At 47.8% G+C, this 18157-nt stretch overlaps 1 protein-coding gene across 1 annotated transcript in view; it reads left to right on the top strand.

The window, feature by feature from the left end:
* Positions 1 to 18157, top strand: part of LOC144146363 (phospholipid-transporting ATPase ABCA3-like) — a 143586-nt gene that overhangs the window by 195 nt on the left and 125234 nt on the right. Inside the window, exons 2-3 of the mRNA XM_077678321.1 lie at positions 12384 to 12519; positions 15074 to 15297. Coding sequence (XP_077534447.1) covers positions 12384 to 12519; positions 15074 to 15297 — 360 coding nt within the window. The remainder of the gene's footprint in view (positions 1 to 12383; positions 12520 to 15073; positions 15298 to 18157) is intronic.

Below are 18157 nucleotides of genomic sequence, written 5' to 3'. Positions count from 1 at the left end.
CACTTCGTCGCGGCTGAAGCCGTTGCTGTTGCTGGGCCAGGCATCATCAACACCAGCATCGTCATCCGTGGCGGCAAGCAATTAGTCGGCATTTCTCATCGCACACTCATCCACATTCATTCGGCAACTGGCGTCGGCGTCGACCGGGACGGTCGTCCTCGACCGGCGGGGTGATGTCACGGACGTGGCGGACAATCCCCGTGGCGCCATGGCCCACCACAAAGGATGATGATGACGAAGAGCTAGGCGCGCGGCGCAGCCAGGCCGTGCTCGGTTATGGCTTGATGTAAATAGTTCTTCACCATTATGGAAATACATCGCTTCATCGCTGCAGGGTTCCTGTCATCTGCCGCCACGTTACAACATCTAACCGATATTTTACATAGTACAGTAGGTTGTTTGTATAGGTGTTGTAATGGCTAATTTCAGAACGTGCTGCTTCGTTAACAAGATTGGGCGGCAAAGTAGTCTTAGAAAGAGGGATCACATTTTTCGGCAGTTAATTTATACAAATGAGTAGTTGTAGTAGAAACTTTAATTGTGCCCTTGATGGGATCAAAAAGGAAAAGGACGAAGGAGAAGGGGGTGCCTTCTGCTCGTCTCCCTTCTGTCGTCCTCAGTCGTCAGACAGAACTTCCACGGGTTCTGGCGGTGGCATCGGCCATCCGGACAAGCCGAAGTTGCACTTCCGTGTCGGGGCTGAGCAACGCAGTCTCGCATTGCTCCATGTTCGTTACAGCAAACAAGTTGCTCCTACAACTTGGTTCACCATGTTAATTCTGTCTTGCGGGGCACGACCATAACATGTGGTAGATATCCACGCAACCCGTGCACAGCTTACAATCTCTTTAATATATTTCGGGATAGCGGCGACTGAGTTCAACTGGGTTTTGAAACGTGCTCGTCTGTAACTGCTTCTACCATACCGAGTCCCGTTTAGTGAGGCTGCGGTGCACGGCGGGATACTTTCGTCTTGCCAATCTGTGATGATCTATAATTTCTCTGTATGGCACCATGCGATCTCTTTCCGATCTTACGAGGTGGGGTGAGGCGGGGTCGACGTCTGCCTGGTCGCTTAAACCTCGGGTGACGTCGTGGGCACTCTCGTTTGCTGTCAGACCCGAGTGTGCCGGTGTCCACATTATTTGAATTTTTTGTGAGGAGTTCTTTTCAAAACGTGTCAAATCCACCTTAAAGGCCAACTTGACTCAAATGTCACCACCAACCAAATTTACTTTGAATTCAAAGCACGTTCCACGAAACCAACTGGGACATGACTGGTAGCCCCGTACAATGCGTTGTTAGTTAGATATAAGCGCTTAAAATAGTTCGGTCTCAGGCGACGATGCACCTGCTGGCAGATCGTGCAAATAGCCATGAAGTGGAAGTGACGTTGCGCCCGGCTGTCACGTGAATGGATGGTGAGGTTGCCTTGACCAGCTCAGAGAGATGGACTCATGAATGCCGTTGACATGGTTACCACAACACACATTTAATGCAGACGAAAAAGACTCAAGCAAACCACTTAATAAATTAATGGCACTCTACCAATGAACAATCAAACCTCAAATACGTATCTCACAATACAACGCAAATCACAACCCAAAAGTATCTACAATCATGTCCTATACCACTAGTACAAATACATTCATTACATCAAATTCTAGTTAAGTGCTTTCGTACCACAACTTCCTAGTTGTGTCCTTTACGACTGCGTACCTACTGGACTGGCCTACTCCGGTCGTAGGCGCTGACGTGTCGCACCCTTGCGTGGCCGCGACTCGGTGGTAGTCGGCCTCGTGTCTCCTCGATGCCAGCGCTTGATGCGCGTGGTCACTCCTTGGACGGCGTGGGCTCGGCGCGTCCTGACTTATTTCCTAGGTGGCTACCCTCTGTAGCCGCTCCCGCTGGAGGTCCTTGATGCCGGCGCTCGATGCGCGCGGCCGTTCCTTGGACGGCGTGGGTTCCGCGCGTCCTGAGCTTTCCTCGGTGGCTACCGCCTGAGGTCCCAGGTATAGGCTCGGCACGAACGTAGCCTTTCGGGGCCGTCGCAGCGCAGGTCGACGGAGCGTAGACATTGGCCACTGGCGCCCGACCGATGCCACTGAGGCCACGAAGACAAGAGGATCGTGGTGCACCTAGGATGACGCTTCCGATGCGAAGTCGGCCCTCTCCCGCCCAGGCTGGGATGGCATGATCGATTGCTTGGCCACGTCCGCATGGCTCATTCCTTGAAGCTCACGTGCTGCTGCCGCCTCCTGGTTTCTTGACTCTCGGTTTCTTGCCTCTTCCATGTCCATATATGGTCATCACGCCACTGGTCTCCAGCACGGCGTTTTGTAATTGGCTGACCATCGCGCTTCCATATTCGACCATGATTCCTCGGGGGTTTTAGCGCTGGCGTTCGCTCATTGGTGCGCTCCTAGCGCACCGTTAAAGTTGGCGTTTATTTCTTATTTTTTTCCTTTTTTCGTCCTTTTTCAAGCATTAACCCTATGGGGGTGCACTGAGACATGGCACCGGCCCTGGGATTTTCCTACGGCCACTACTGCTAGGACGGCGGCAAGGGCGAAGCGTTGCGCGCAGGTTTGCTCCTGCCGGCTGGACGAGTTCCGCCGCTCCCGCTCCGGCTGGTCCGGCTGGAACGTCACTTCGGCATGGCCGTAACGGCCGCGCTCTCCTAAAATTCGGTTTGAAAATCTCCGATTATTGATGGTCGTTTGATATGTGGATGCACATACTTCAGCTGTCATATATTGTATCTTGCAGTCCTTTTAGGCAGACTGTACTTAATGTTTTCAGGAGGTTGAAGTTTTGAGCGCAGTTGCCTTGAATACGATTGAGAAAAACGCGAAAGTTTGTTACAGGACCTAATGCAACGTTGTGAAAGCTATTGTATGATATGGTTTACAGATCAGCAGAGGGATGTTTGCGGCCATAAGTAATACAAAATTGTGCCGATTTGACTAGCATTGGGAAGATAACTTTCGATTCGGCTCGTATGGAGTGAACACACTCAGGGTGATGCGGCATTTTAATGCACCAAGATGGCACGTTGGGCGAGTTGGTACGGGTTCATGATGAAGAAACAACCAGTGCAAGAAAGACGAGGAATTTGGAAGGCTACAAACACAGCCCTGCAGTCACAACTGAATTTTTATTGGAAAAGTGAACATATATACACAAAACACGATGCATGTCAAAACAGTTCAAGAAGGAATAAGCCTGGAACTCATCAACTCACACTTTCGACAAGGCTACGCTTTTGTGCAAAGTTACAGAAGGTTGGTTTACGCAAGTTGCACAGTTTGGAGGTATGTAAAAAGACTAAGACCTCTTTTGTTTGCTGATTAGTTTGTTTGAACATCACGGTTGTGTCTGACAACGCCGGTGTACAACACACGTTGCAATGAGAAGCCAAGTTAGAAAGGGAACAGTTCTGAATGAACAGATAATGCTCCCGCAGTGGTTTATTGACGCAACGACCGGTTTGGCCTATGTAACAAAAGCCACAAGGCAACAGTATACGATAGACGACGCCTACAGCACACACAACATAATTGTACTTGTGGTTGACAGTGCAATTATTAACAACGGTCTTTTTACCGCTATCTGTTTTTCCTTTTTTGGAAACCCGTGGACACATTTTTGACAATTTATTTGGCGCTTTCAACGCAACGTTAACACCATAGCGGGAACATAGATTTTTAACCCGTGCACTGGCAATCCCGTGCATGTAGGAATCACTGCGAATTTCGTTTTCTTCTGCGAAGGATCCGAGCTCGAGTTAGGTTTAGCCCGACCTTTCACAAATTTTATTAACTCATCGGTGGCAGCCACGAGTACACTAGAAGAAAAAATGGCTGCACCTCCACTCCGTGGATGATGGCGAGGGTGCGGAGTACGGGGACTCGAAATGACATCCAAGTTGCGTCCCGAGTGACATCGGATTTGCGCCCCGACCGTCATTCGATTTGAGCCGTGAGTTGCACCTTGATTATTCCGTAAATGAAACTGCAAGTCACGGGTCGAGTCGAATTTCGCTTGATTTTCTCTTGATGGTGGTGGGTGCACGGATGGACGCGGACGGACAATGGGAGGTCCTAAGGTACTCCGTACCGTTACAGGCGAGGGAGTCAGCCGTTTGACTCTCGGGTACTAACTCACGGCCGTAGCCCAATGGGTGAGACGACAGACACTCACGTTGTCTGGTTTACCTTACACAGTCTCGAATCCTGGCGGTGCCTGTGTGATTTTTTGCGATTGTAAATGCCCTGCGCACGGACGCGGACGGACATTGTGCGGTCTTAAGGTACTTCGCACCTAAAACCCGCATCTTGTAGTCGGGTTACTTGTTTCACAAAGGTAGCGCCAAATAAATGTTTATATGATTTTTCTAGCGCATATCTTAAACAGGAAAGGGCAATGCCCCTTCTTACTACTTTAGAGTGGGCTGACCTGAAATTAAAGATTGGTTTAGCGGAACGCGGTTCATAACAAAAGCAAACGGGACCACTTTTAAAATGCAAACTGAGGTCAAGAAACTGCAGCGAGTTATGTTTCGGCACCTCAGAGGTGAAAGACGAACCCATTCCCTCGGTCTGTATTTCTGCAATAATGCAGGTTTCGCTAACGTCCCAAATGTAATCGTTATACGTAATTGGTGGAAGAATATTTCCAAAACTAAAAAATAAGGAAAATATTATAACAATTACGGAAAATGGAAAAACGTGTAACGCATGGTATTTCCACAATTTTGTATATTTCGCAAAAGTTTCACCTGTAATCGTTAAAATAGCGTAATTGGAGATAATTGTTCGCATGAAGTGCTGAAAATTTTTAAAAATAGAAAAAATGGAAAATAATTACGGAAAATGGCGAAACGTGTAACGCCCTGCATTTCCACAATAATACAGATTTCGCTAATGTTCCATATGTACTACTTATAATAGCGCAAATGGAGATAATTGGTCGGACTAATATTTGCAAAACTAAAAAATAGGACAAATATTAAAAATTACGGGAAATGGCAAAAGTGTAAAGCATGACATTTCCTCAGTTATGCATATTTCGCAAGAGATTCACCTATAATCGTTACAGTAGCGTAAATAGAGATAATTGGTCGAACGATATTTAGAAAAACAAAAAATAAGAAAAAATAATTCATCATTACGGGAAATGGCGAACCGTGTAACGCCCTCCATTTCCACAAAAATGCGGAGTTCGGCAAAATTTTACTATGTAGTGATTATAATAGAGTAAATGGAGATAATTCGTGGAACAAAATGTTTAAAAATCATTAAATAACATATGTGGGGATACGGAAATTGGCAAATTGTAAAAAGACGTGCATTGCCACAATAACGCACATTTTATGGAAGTTCCACCTACAATCGTTATATTAGCATAAATGAGATAATTTGTCGAAAGAAATTTTGACACTAAAAAAAACAAGAAAGAAATCCCGCCATCTCCACGAAGTGAATCATGATGAGAGGGGCGAAGCTAAAATGTTTATCGGTAAAACCGTGAAACATTCGCCCCCCATCATATAAAGACTCTACACGTCAAGCTTTCCACCGCTCCATTGACAAGCCCGTCGACGACGTCGATGTTTGTGGTGATTATGTAGGGCTTGTTTGGGACGATGAGAATCTCCATGGTTAAGTTGGCGAGTTCGGTGTGTGATATTTTAGCCACTTTGGCCATCGCCTTCTGCAGAGCGTCTTGTGTCGCGTACCCCCGGTACGTGCTTTCAGCTCGCAGGAGACAAACGACAACCGCTTCTTCTTCCTCACCTCCTTGTTGGGTAGCAACGAACGCGTTGAACGTTTTTACCTCTTGGGCCAATTTTTGGTTGGCCAATCCCTAAGGGATCCTGCCACAATCATCATCATTCCGCCGTCTATGGCAGCAACGAGCCTGCATTACCACAATAATGCAGGTTTCGCGAAAGTACCACTTCCAAGCGTTATAATAGCGTAAATGGCCATAACTGGTAAGACAGGATTCGGAAAAACCAAAAATTGTGGCTGGAGAAAAATCACACTTAAGACAAGCGGAATAAGAATGCTTCGCATTAGTAGATAATTCTCTAAATTTTCGCAAAACATTTTTATGTAAACATTGTTAAAGAGATGCAAGAGCGCTGCTTCAAGAAGTCTAGAACTATACATGATGAGAAGGTGAGTCTTGGCAGCATGAACAGCTCTCTTTTAATTCTTCCGCGGGCTGATTTCCCCGGCCACGCCTGAACACACGAAGTTAGCAAGCTGTTCGTTGTCTTACAATGAATTTCCAAAACGCTTCAGGAGAATTCTTATCAAACCTCATACGTCTCCTCAACGAAGTGTTTCGTACCCATAGGGAGGGCGAGATCGGGCAGGGATTATAAGCGGCGGCTATTTAGTTCAGTAATGAAATAGCAAATATGAAAGTAAAAGGAGAAAGAACCAAAATAACCAGATTCACTACTTTTGGGGGGAGCGGGAGGAAATGATTGTTTCAGTTACTACACTTCTTATTCTGTTCTCCTTGTTCTGTCTTGTCTTGTCTTGTGTTGCCTTGTCTTGTTCTGTACGTGGCCGTCTGGCGACGGAACTCTAACCGATCCCCTAATTGCTGCTCGACTCCATGAAAAGCCAGCTCCGAAAAAAAAAAGCGCGATAACACCCACGAAACAGTCTGAACAGTCACGGCAAAAGTAAACTCCCATTGGATTCAGTTTGTTTTGATCCGTGACACCGAAGAAACTGGCTCATTTTTTATACAAAATACCATCTGCGTACATGTTTGCCAGGCGTTTTCTGGCGTATTTGGTTTCAACCCCATTTTTATCAGAAACTTGCGACCTGCTTTCTAGGAGAAAGTTGCGAAGTTATTGTTTTTTAGTTTTACCTGACTTAGTTCCGGTTTTTGAATTTGACTCACTTTAAAAAAAAACAAAACTCCGGAAATACTCTCACGCCGAAAATCAGAATAAGTAAAAAAAAGACATACGTTAGAAGAGCGACGTAGGTGTGCCCGAGCACAGTGTTTGCACAAGGTTGGCTAGTGATGCTACTACCACGGTGGTAATGGCGTCGAAACAAAAAGCACTAATGTTGTGGCAATGAACGAAGCCGACCGATTTTCGGTAGGAAGCAAATGCGCATCGGTCTCATAAGCCACCTGGTAACTCGATTCACCCACAGTAGCGACACACATCTGTGTACCGAGACGACCTCGACATGGATGCAGGGTAAATTGGGCGCTTTTCAAACGCTGCTAAAGTGTATTTTCAGCACCTCAACAGTTTTTACACGATGCTTTTGATCTGGACATAGCTGTTTCCATAGCTCCCGCGTAACGCCTCGTTCTTGCTTTGCATCACCTTCTTTCAGGAACAGCAAGGCGTGATGGGCTTGTCAGCTGCACATTTCATGCTGGGACACTTCCTGACCATAATGATCTACGGGGTCGTCGAAAGCTGCATGTTACTGTTGCTAATGTACCCTGTACATTCGTACGCTTCGGGTATAGACATAAGTTTGATGGTCTTCTCTTTTTTGGTGTACAGCATCAACCACGCCATCTTTATCTTGATGCTCGGCTGGATTTTCCCTACAGGTGAGAGAACGTTTGTATACCAGTAATCTGAAGCTCATTGGAAAATATTCTGGTAGACAAACAAAACGCAGTTGTGATGTTTGAGTACCCTACATGTCCTAGAACTCTGTTAACATGCAACAGTCTGGGTAATAATGAATTAAAATGATGTAAAGCTTTTACTGTGAATGGTAAAACCACGGTAGGAAAAGTACTTTTTCGCACAGTGAAGAAGCAGACGGGTCTGCAGCCTGGCCGCAGATCCACGATCGCTTTTTCGTCTTGAGGAAAGCGTCTCCCGAAAACGGGAGCCGCTTTTCCTTGAGGAAAAGCTTGCGTACTAAACGTAGTAGACAAGCAGCCAGCGCGGAAGAAAGTCCACATCGCTATAGGGACTTTGCACTGCCACGCGTGGTGTTTTCCAGTGATCGCTAAAGGCGGCAATCCTGCATTCTCGAGTTTTTTAAGGTTTTAAAGCCAAAGTTGCAGAAATACATGGCTGCAAGTCAAAGCTAAACTGTTTTGGTTCATTTTTGAAGGTTTTCTCACTGCTGCGTTTTCCTGGTTGTTACGTTTTGTGTTCCCGGTCCGGTGAAAAACGTATGAACGGGGTTGCACTGTGTTTGAGAGAGCTAGAGCTAAGCTCAAAGCGATAGCAGTATTCGAGAAATGCTCGGCTTAGTAGCGTGGAGAGTTGAAAACCAACAAATTAACTGCATGTACAGTCTTTGGGTAAATTTTGTAGGCCGAGCCGACCGTGAGCCGGCCGCACTAACTTTAACGTCCAAGCTTAGTGCCGAGCGAGGCCGCAACGGTTTACGCCAGAGAGCTAACGAAAACAATTTTGCTTCTTACTGTAAAAAATGTTTTTGTCACATTTAAAGGTACCGCTTATTATTTGGATTCTTTGTGGTGGCGAGGGCTTAGGACTGGCATGGAGAATTCTGTGAAAGGGAGTGCGTTTCGTGGTAGGCCTCTTGGAACTATACTGGTTATATGTGAGCTGTATTGTGTGTTCTCATAGTTCAGTGGTATATGGAGTACTACGCGAGTGGTATCACTGTGCGCAAACGGTTTTCAATCACGGGATGGGGTTTTATTTTTATTCAAATACGCCAACTCGGGATTGTGTCCATATTCCTTATATGAAATGGTGGGTACCACATAGGCGTGCCAGGCGTGCTCCGAAGTTGCTGGAGAAATTCCTGTCAGTTGAGAATCTCGGATGGCAGAGAGGGCGTTGAGCAACAGCGCACGCCTGGCCTTGTCCTTTGGTGCTGGGTGGTACCATATTTGTATTCCAATGAGCGTGCTGGCAGCGTTCTCCAGCCAGTTTGTGCTGCTAACAGCAGGGCAACAGAGGGTCATGGGGATTTCTAAAGTATCGCCAATGCACGATCACAGATAACGCCGGAAGGCGTAGGCTTGTTGCACAGAATAGAAACGAGAACTGCTTTGAACAGCTATTAAAGTTAAACCACATGAACTACATCCTAACAGATATGCTTGCTGGAAATGGAACTAAAGCTACTCCTAAGAAAAAATAACTGACACACGAAAGTGCGTAGACACGAATTTAACATCCTGGACACCATCCGCGCATCGCAAGAAGACTTCACATCATTTCGCATCACTGCTGTACCTTATGCGGCCGCCGCAGAAGTGGCGTGGTATTTTTCTGACTTTCAGGCTTTATAAATATAATATTGATTTAGCGTCACTATAAACGATGAAGAGTACGCTTATTTCGTCCGGTCTGTATAAATGAAACCCTAAAAATTTGGCAAATTCACTTAAGTCTTCTTTTACGGCAGCATGAAGAGAGTATGCAAATGAGCTTCATTCAAAATATAGTCATAGTACAGCAACAAAGATGTCAATAAAAACAAACTAATAAGTTAGTTCGCGGAGGGGCCCAGCTATCACGACGTCCTAGGCCGCGTCCCCGCAGCAGGTGTTTTCCCAATAAAGTTGTTTCCTCCTCCTCCTCCGGACAGTGTCAACAGAGCTATGCGATTCTTGCACCTAACGGTCGATCCCTTGTTGCTGACTTCGTTTATGAACTGTTTCTTGAGCTTTCAAGATGATCCGACTGTCCCGACTCACGATACTTCTGCCCATATCTTGTTTTACGCAAAGTGCATATAATTGGCTATACAGTAGAATCTCGATAAACGGAAATCGGTTAAACGAAATTGCCGCTTAAACGGAGCAGTTGGCTGGAATTTGGTTGGTTTTGTATTCAGATAACGTTAAAAAACTCGCGGTAATCGGAACTAAAATATCCGCATCCCCGTGTAAACGGAACCAGAAATGGGACTTCATTTGAAATCCACTGCCATGAGAATCAGCTTTTTACGGTTCCGGCTGTTTCGTTCTTGTTTTTTTTTTCCTCCATGCTTTCTTAGCCTTGTTGGCCTCGTAAGCCTGGTCTAGTAAGTGGTTAGCCGTGTTAGCGCAATGAATGCAAAATCTCAGTTCTTGTTCCAGTCGTTCGGTCTCGATTCTAGACGCCGAGGCTACAGGGCTCACCTCCTGTCGCCTCGTTCGTGCCATCGTTGTGCTATTCGCCCTTCATTACCACGTTGCCGTCTTCTAAATTCCGTAGCTCGTAAGCACTCGCGAAGTTGAGGCGTCTAGCCTCCGTCAAGACGCAGTTCAAAGACTCAAACAAAAATAATTGACGCATTTTGTAGTGCACAGCGACTCATTGTTGCCAAATCAACTTTGTGAATGCTGTGCCTAAGCTTCTTGTAGTTTTCTTGCTTTCTGAAAACTATCAGCTACTGTCACTTTCTAGTGGTTAGAGTTCCATGAAATGCCCTTAGAAGTGTGTACGCACATAAATGTGCACCTTAGAACATCTCTCTCAGTAAACGAAACTGTTGTTAAACGGAACTAATTTTTCCGCTCTCTTGAAGTTCCGTTTATGGAGAGTCTAGTGTATATTTGTCAAGGTGGAAGAGCGAGTGGCATCGGTAAACTGTTTCGCATGCTCGTCGACTTGTCCAATGCACTGGCGACGTCACCTGCTGTCTTGGGCGAATTGCTTGAAAGGAGTACACATTGGAAGCATTGCTTCACGGCATAGCGCCTTCATACGAAAACGTCGTTGTCACAGTCAGGGGTCAAAATTTGAAAAACAAAAACCAGGAACGCGGAGCTCACCTTTACTTTTGGGAACCTTCAGTGGTCACTTAAGGATTCGTTTGTTTACTTATAGTAAATGTAAACTTGCACACAAAATTTATCTTCAGAAATGCGCTGTGTGTATAATGCCACGATATAACACGTAAAATTTTGACTTGTAAACTCACTTATTTATTAAGTTATGTTTTTGCTTACAAAGGGAAAATTTACTCACTAAGTAAATAGTAATAGCCTGATTTTCCATTTTTGCCTTTTTCAATCTAGAACATTGATTGTTCCAATAAGTATTTCACAAAGGGTGTTTGATTAGTCATATGTCTGTTCAGGTAGCGGGTAGGTTAAATTATGTATTGTGAGTGTAAAATACTTCTATTTGAAACATACTGGCATAAACAGTAGCGCAGTGACTTCCGAAATACCCAGCTCTTCAAACATAGCAAAAATGTATATTGTCGTAACACTTCTTTAAGGCGTGTTTCCACAGCCCTCAATTCTTTCATACTTCAACACACGAACGCATCGTAGTAAGCTCTCACACTAAAGATATAGGATAGGTATACGTTCATGAAGTGAATTGACTTTAAACACAAGCATAAGCATTACGCACGCCGTGTCTGTATGTTTTCACGGTTACAAAGACATGATTTATGACCGAATTATTTTACTTTTGGAGGGCCACTTGCAGGGTGTCGCCTAGCCTCTTTTTGCTTCGACATGAGTTGCAACGCTGTTTTAGCACAAAATGTCTTATTGAAATACCGAAACCAGCTCCTATACGACGCCCCGTGGTCTTTACGTAAAACTAATTGCAGCAAGATGGACAGGAACAATTCGCTGCAGCAATAAAAACCTATTGATAGGCAACCAGAAGTCGACTATCACACCCCTCTAGCATAGAAATTTGAAGCACCGTCAAGCAAAAGAACAGGTGAGGTCTTTAGCGTTTACAAATCTGGCATGCCAGGAGGAAAGTTTGGAAGAGCCATTTTCCGTCCGACGGATGCCAGTGCTCGGCGTATACGCTGTGGGCCAGTTGGAATTCTTGTGGATTTATTGGCTAATTAGGTGTTCGCTGGCTGCCCGCTGGATGTGTGTCATCTTGCCGCAGTTTTCGTGTTGCAGACTGAATAGATGTTATCGGAGCGTTATAGCATGCAGTCATGAGGAATGTTGGTCCTCCATGGTAATTGTGTTCCCTGTCGTTTGGACAGGGTGGACGAGTGCTTTTGAGGAATGAAGATGAAGCAGGACTGGGGCGGATGCCCGAGAAGTAGAGGAGGACGAGGTGGGCTAGCGATTAGACTTCTGCTATCACTGCGACTTCACGTTCTTTGACTTGTGTAAAATAACCTGTAAGTATTGTAAGGGCCTTGAAGGACAGCCGGTACAGGACGTTTATTATGCGTAGCAGCCCTCGCGGAACACACACTCAGCTGTAGGCGAAGAGGCGGACACGAGCCCCGAGATGGAAGATGATAATGAGGATGACTATCAGAGGAAGATGAGGTATGGGATAGTGGCCACTAGGTAACTGTGGTAGCGGTCAATGTCCCAAAGGGCTGGCGCACGACTAACTGCTCACAATATGTCTGATTACACCACCACTCTTTCGCCAACCTCGTAACATCTTATGGTGGAGGTTTCAGGGGGATCCTCCTTGGGAAACTTCTCAGACACGGAGCTACGAAGCGGACGCCACATCGGTCTTCAGACCCTGTCGTCCAACAAGAGCAACGACACCGACAGCACCCGTCATCATTGTGTCGCAGCCCGAAGATTCTGGTGCGTTTAACGGCACAGACGATGTTGACATCGATGATTGGATCACCTTGTGCGAGCGTGTCAGTGCCTATAACCGCTGTTAACCACAGCCATGCTCGCAAACGCCTTTTACTACCTGAAGAGCCCCGCAAAGGCCTGGTTAAAGACCACCGAAGCAACTGTCGTCAGTTGGGGCGCATTCAAACAGAAACTTCGCTTCCTGTTCGGGCGACCCACAAGTAACCAGCTTTCTGCAAACAACAAGCTCGCGACCCGCGTGCAAACATCCACGGAATCGTATGTTGCCTACATACAAGACGTGCTCCTGCTCTGCCGTAAGGTTGATAACCAGATGTCAGAAGATGATAAAATGGCGAATATAATCAAATGAATACCCGACGACCCTTGCCATGTGCTTCTCTGAAAGGACTGTAAAAGTGTAGACTCCATCTCTAGGGAGTGCCGCCGCTTCGAACAGGCGAATGTCGTCGCATCGCACCGACATACATGAGATTTCCTAACACAGCCGACACGTCGTCATGCGAGGACATTTCGCCTCCGCCATGCCCTGCCTTGACAGCTGATGTCGGTTTTCTGACGACTGCGAGCATCACCAAGGTGGTACAAGAAGAGCTGGAGGCCATGGATTCAGCTCTTTGTCATCATACGCCTGAAACCGCTACGCCTACGCTACGCCTATGCCTATGCTATACAGGCCGTTGTGCACCAAGAAATTATGAGCATGGGTATTCCCGCTTGCCAGCTGCCTGCCCAGTGAGTTTAGCATTACATCTGTTTGTCTAAGGCACCCATCTCAATGGCGCACTGCTGACGATAGTCTCATTTGCTTATTGACTTATTCTCATTTGCTTATTGCCCGTTACTGCAGATCCCACTGGTATTCACCGCGACCACAGCCTCTTTCTGGGTCTTATCCCGTCCACGCTAGCACTCGCCGTTTTTTGCATCGCAGTTCATCGAAATACACTGACGCTCCCACCAACACGTCCCGTATTAACCGATCGCCATCGCCCCAAAGCCGCCAGTTCCGTTCGGCTGAACCTCGCCATTTGCAGTCGCCGACTTCGTGCGGACGTTACTGCATGGGTAACCGCTAAGTGCAGGTCCCGGATGTGACGCTGCATTTTTGACCGACGCTGAAAATCCTGTTCTTTATTACAAAGTTTATTGGCGGCTAATGTAGACGGCGTTCTTTTTACAGCACTCATTGACAATGGGGCGCAAATTTGTTATCAGTGCCACACTTCGGCGTTGCCTTCGCAAAGTACTTACACCGGCCCCCTCTTGTGCTGCGCGTGTCGCTGATGGAAGTACCTTTTCAGTTGTTGGAATGTGCGCTCCGCGCATCACAATTGCCGGCGGGCACACTGTTGTTCTTTTACCGTGTTAGACCAGCTGCCAAACGACCTTATCCTCGGTCTTCATTTTCTTTCTTTTTATTTTGCATTGATTACTGCACGGCGGGATTACTACACCTCAAGCTCCCTAATTCTGATACCGTCATTGACAAAAAAATTCCACGCCGACGTTCCTATCCACTGACGACATCCACCTGCCCCCCACAAGCTGCTACTTACATGCCTTTGACATCATCCCCTCCTGTCGCTGATGGTGTGAGCGCGGTTTTGCCAGCTCCAGGTGTTCTTGTTCGTAATGTGGTGCTTCCTGATGCTGTCGTCACGATTACTCGCAAACACATTGCTTTGCTCTTTATCAACTTCGGTTTGTAGGCGCAACTTCTCCCGAAGGATATGTGCCTCGGATTTATTTGCCCTCTCGATGACGTTGCGACCATCAGTTCCCATAGTATTCCTGACAGTTCGAACGCCCTTTTACCTCCTTAAGCTCCGGATGACAGTTTGGCAGCAATGATATCCATCGACCTACTTCCCGAACAGACCAATGAGCTTCTACATCTGTTGTCGTCTGGTCGGTACATTGTTGATCTAGAAAACCGCTCATTGGGTAAGGTACCAGCTGTCGAACAATGCATTAACAGCGGTGATGCCATCCCCATTCGCCACAGGCCTGACTGTGTCTCCCATTCTGAGCGCAGAGTCATACTAGAGGAGGTAGACAAAATGCTGTGAAAAAGGATATCGTAAAACTTTCCTCCAGCCCATGGGCGTCCCCCCTTGTTTTAGGGCGGAAAAAAGATGGCAGCTCACGACGCTTCATCGGTTAACGGCGGTTCAACAAAAATACAAGGAAAGAGGCGTATCCACTCCCTGGGATCGATGATGTGCTTGACGGCCTTCACGGCGCAAAATGCTTTTCGTCTATTGAGTTACGTTCGGGATACTGGGAGATTGCCATTGATGAACTCGACCTGAGAGAAGACACCCTTTATAGCACCGGGCAGCCCCTATCAAGTCAAAGGGATGCCTTTAGGTCTCTGTAATGCACCGGCCACTTTTGAGCCCATGATGGACAATCTGCTGCATGCTTTCAAGTGGTCCACGTGCCTTTATTAGACGAAGTCAGCGTTTTTCGTCGACGTTTGACAGTCACCTTTACTTACTTGCTGAGATGCTCCATATTTTTGGATGGGCAGGTGTGAGGATTGGCCATCACAGTTTGGAAGAGTAGAGCACGCGCTGGCGCACGAAGACGTGAAGGAGGAAGAAAAAAGGCTGGAGTTGGAACACGGTTCCGGCGGCAGCGCTGACGAGCGGATGAGGACCGGAGGTGGACCCGCAGTTCCTGTGGGCAAGTTTGAGTACGAGTGGTTCGAGGCGTGGGAGTCGGGGCCCGCCAACGCGTGCGGGATCCGCAGACGTACGGGACGAGATCGTGCGAGCCTCGGCCAGCCAACGCTCGACCGCAACGAGGACTGGCGGCGACCCGCTATCGACTTCGCATAACATAGGCCGTCGGAGCGGCTGTGAGAAGGTTTTTTCCCCTCGCTGTAAGTTAGGCATATTGGACTCGTTTTTCCCCTTCCGGTTGTGCTTTGCTGTGGTGCCGCTTTACCACTGCCTCGTTTTCTGATGGCGAAATTTGGCTTGGCCTACGTGAACTTCCGTTAACCTTGTTGGACTTCGACTTCCGCTGGAAGAGGGATGTCCTTTCGGAGAGATGTAAGGGTGTTCCTGACCCCTCCAGTTGATGTCCGGCGCTGCAGCATCACCAACGCCAGCGACATTTCCCAACATTACCTCGTGAAGAGGGTTGTCCATGCAGGTCGCTGTCACCTGGCCTGTGAAGAATGGGCAGTCAATATACTCTTCGGGTTCAGGTAGGCATAGAGCAGTGCGGTCAAGAAGGTGCAGAATGCACATTCCTCCTGTAAGCTTCGAATCGGGAACCGAAGATCGGTTCACGATTACAGTGTTACAGCTGGAGTCGCGTAACACGGTTACTAGCCTTCCTTCCAGCCAACCGTTAGCGGTAGGCATTCGGTCTCTGGAAGCCTGAGAAGTTTTGTGGCTGAGGGCCAAGTTCTTTTGTTCATAAAGGGTTGACGTCTTGTCCTCATGACCATCGCGACACTCAGTTGGACGGCTCAGCGAACATGACGCTTTTTTCGCAGAGTCTACGCTAAGGCATGTTTCCGCTTTGTGACCGGTTTTGCGGCACTTAAAACAGAAAACAGTTATTTGGCTAGTGGAAGCCCTGGTCTTTGACCAACAGTCGGCTGGCCTGTGCCCTCTCTTGTTACAAATGAAGCAGTGTGGCTTTCCTTCGATATCCTGGAGGTCAAGCATTCTTGGAGGCACTGGCGGCTTGCTATACTCTTTCTCCTTTCGGCGTTTCCCTAGGTTTGTAAGACCTTGGGCCTCGAGGCAGTTGTCAGCATTCTCGACTAACTGGTCTAGCGTTTGACAGCCCCTTTCCTTCAAGAAAATAGCCAGCTTGTCGTGACACTTGCTTAAAAATTGCTGCGAGACTATTAGATGCAACGCATCTCATGCTCGCCCCTCTGTCCTTCTTGCGTCTGTCCGGCGTTGTCCGCACAGCTGCGCCTCTCCTCCTCTCCTCTCTCCGATAGCGGACACTCTCTCCCAAACAGCTGCGGGTTGGCGCAGCGCGCTCTCACTCCGTTGCTAGGCGCCGGTGGGCGGCGCTGCGTCGGCGCTGCGCATGTGCAGTACTCTCTCTCTCCGCGCTCTCGTCTCCTTCGGGCGCTGTGAATATAAAGCGGCATGCCGCGCTCCGACGGTCTCAGTCGACGATCGTCCGCGTTACGCTTGCACTCTCTCGCAGTACTCGACGATTGCTTGATACAATCGTCGAGCCCCTAACTGTGCACTTTACGGACCACAAGGCACTCATTCTCGTCTGCAATAAAGACCGTACCTGAGCATACGTGTACTGCATGTGCATTGCATGGTGAAAATGGAAAATTACGCCCACCTCCCCTTCGCGTGAGAATCCCTGCTATAAGCGTAATTAATACGATGGAAAACGCCAATGGAACCCCCCATGAGATGCGTTGCATCACACCAGGGTTTCCGCGAGGGGAGGTGGGCGTAATGTTTTGTCATGGAGAGCTGCGTAGGTTCTGCTGGTTTTAGCCAGTTTCTGCAAGTTATGAAAATACCCTAACAAGCGACCAGCGTCCAGGCGGCCTGCCTAAGAGTTCTATGGCATGGCCCCACGAAATTTGGTGCGGTACCCCTCTTCAGTGTAGCGAAATCGCGGGCGCAGCGTCTGCTTCTGCTTCGCTTAATTCATCGCATAATCTGCTTCCATGCGTCCGACGACACTCAAAGCTTCACCAGTGAGGCACAGGTTCAATGAAAACGCTCAGTTGTCCTGCGGCCAATTCTGGCTCGTTGCCACGCGTTCGAAACGCTGGATATAAGCGTCAAGTTCATCGCGCTCTTCATTGAATGTTGGGATCAGCTTGTGGGGGGCTCTTGTAAACATGGACAACGCTAGTAGCTGCAGACGTGCCTGACTCTGCGATAGAATTGGGTGGCTGCTGTCGTACTTGTAACTGGAGTTCAAGGACCGACTTCTCCGTTTCTAAGCGAGCCGCCGCTTCGCGATTCGCTTCCCATTCTGGTGCGCGTTCTTCCCTGATTCTGGGACGCTCTCTGTCAACAAAGTCTTTCAACTCAGTACCGGAGAGGCCAAATTTCTCCCCTAGGCTCACGAACTTCTCGAGATACATTTTTATTTGTCACACACACGGTAACAACGCGAGGCTCTTTAAGGTGGATTTAAGAGCAAAGTCCTGTCGCGGACGCCAGATTGTGATGGAATCGTCTGGCCTTGTAGGTGTAGGACGCATACAAGTGGGACTCTAGAGGGCAAGAGAGAAGAAAGTATATAAACAGCGCCACCAGAAAACGAGACAGTGGAAAAGCGGCACCACAGTAAAGCACAACCGGAAAGAAAAAAAAAACTAGTCCACTATCCCTAACTGAATTTCGACGGCGAAAAAACGTTCTCACAGCCGCCACGACGGTCGATGTTCTGCGAAGTCGATGGCGGGTGGCCGCCAGTCCCCGTCGCGGTGGAGCGTGGGCTGGTTGAGGCTCGCACGATCTCGCCCCGGACGTCTACGGGTCCCGCACGCGTTGGTGGGCCCTGACTCCCACGCCTCCAACCACTCGTACTCAGATTGGCCATCACAGCAGGCCTTCAATAAAACTCAAACACCGGTTTGGGCACTGTTCAATAACCAGCC

Source organism: Haemaphysalis longicornis, unplaced genomic scaffold (genome assembly GCF_048455015.1).
Source record: "Haemaphysalis longicornis isolate Haplotype H1 unplaced genomic scaffold, Haemaphysalis longicornis Haplotype H1 scaffold_7, whole genome shotgun sequence".
Taxonomy (NCBI): domain Eukaryota; kingdom Metazoa; phylum Arthropoda; class Arachnida; order Ixodida; family Ixodidae; genus Haemaphysalis; species Haemaphysalis longicornis.
This window is presented reverse-complemented; position numbering and strand designations above follow the sequence as displayed.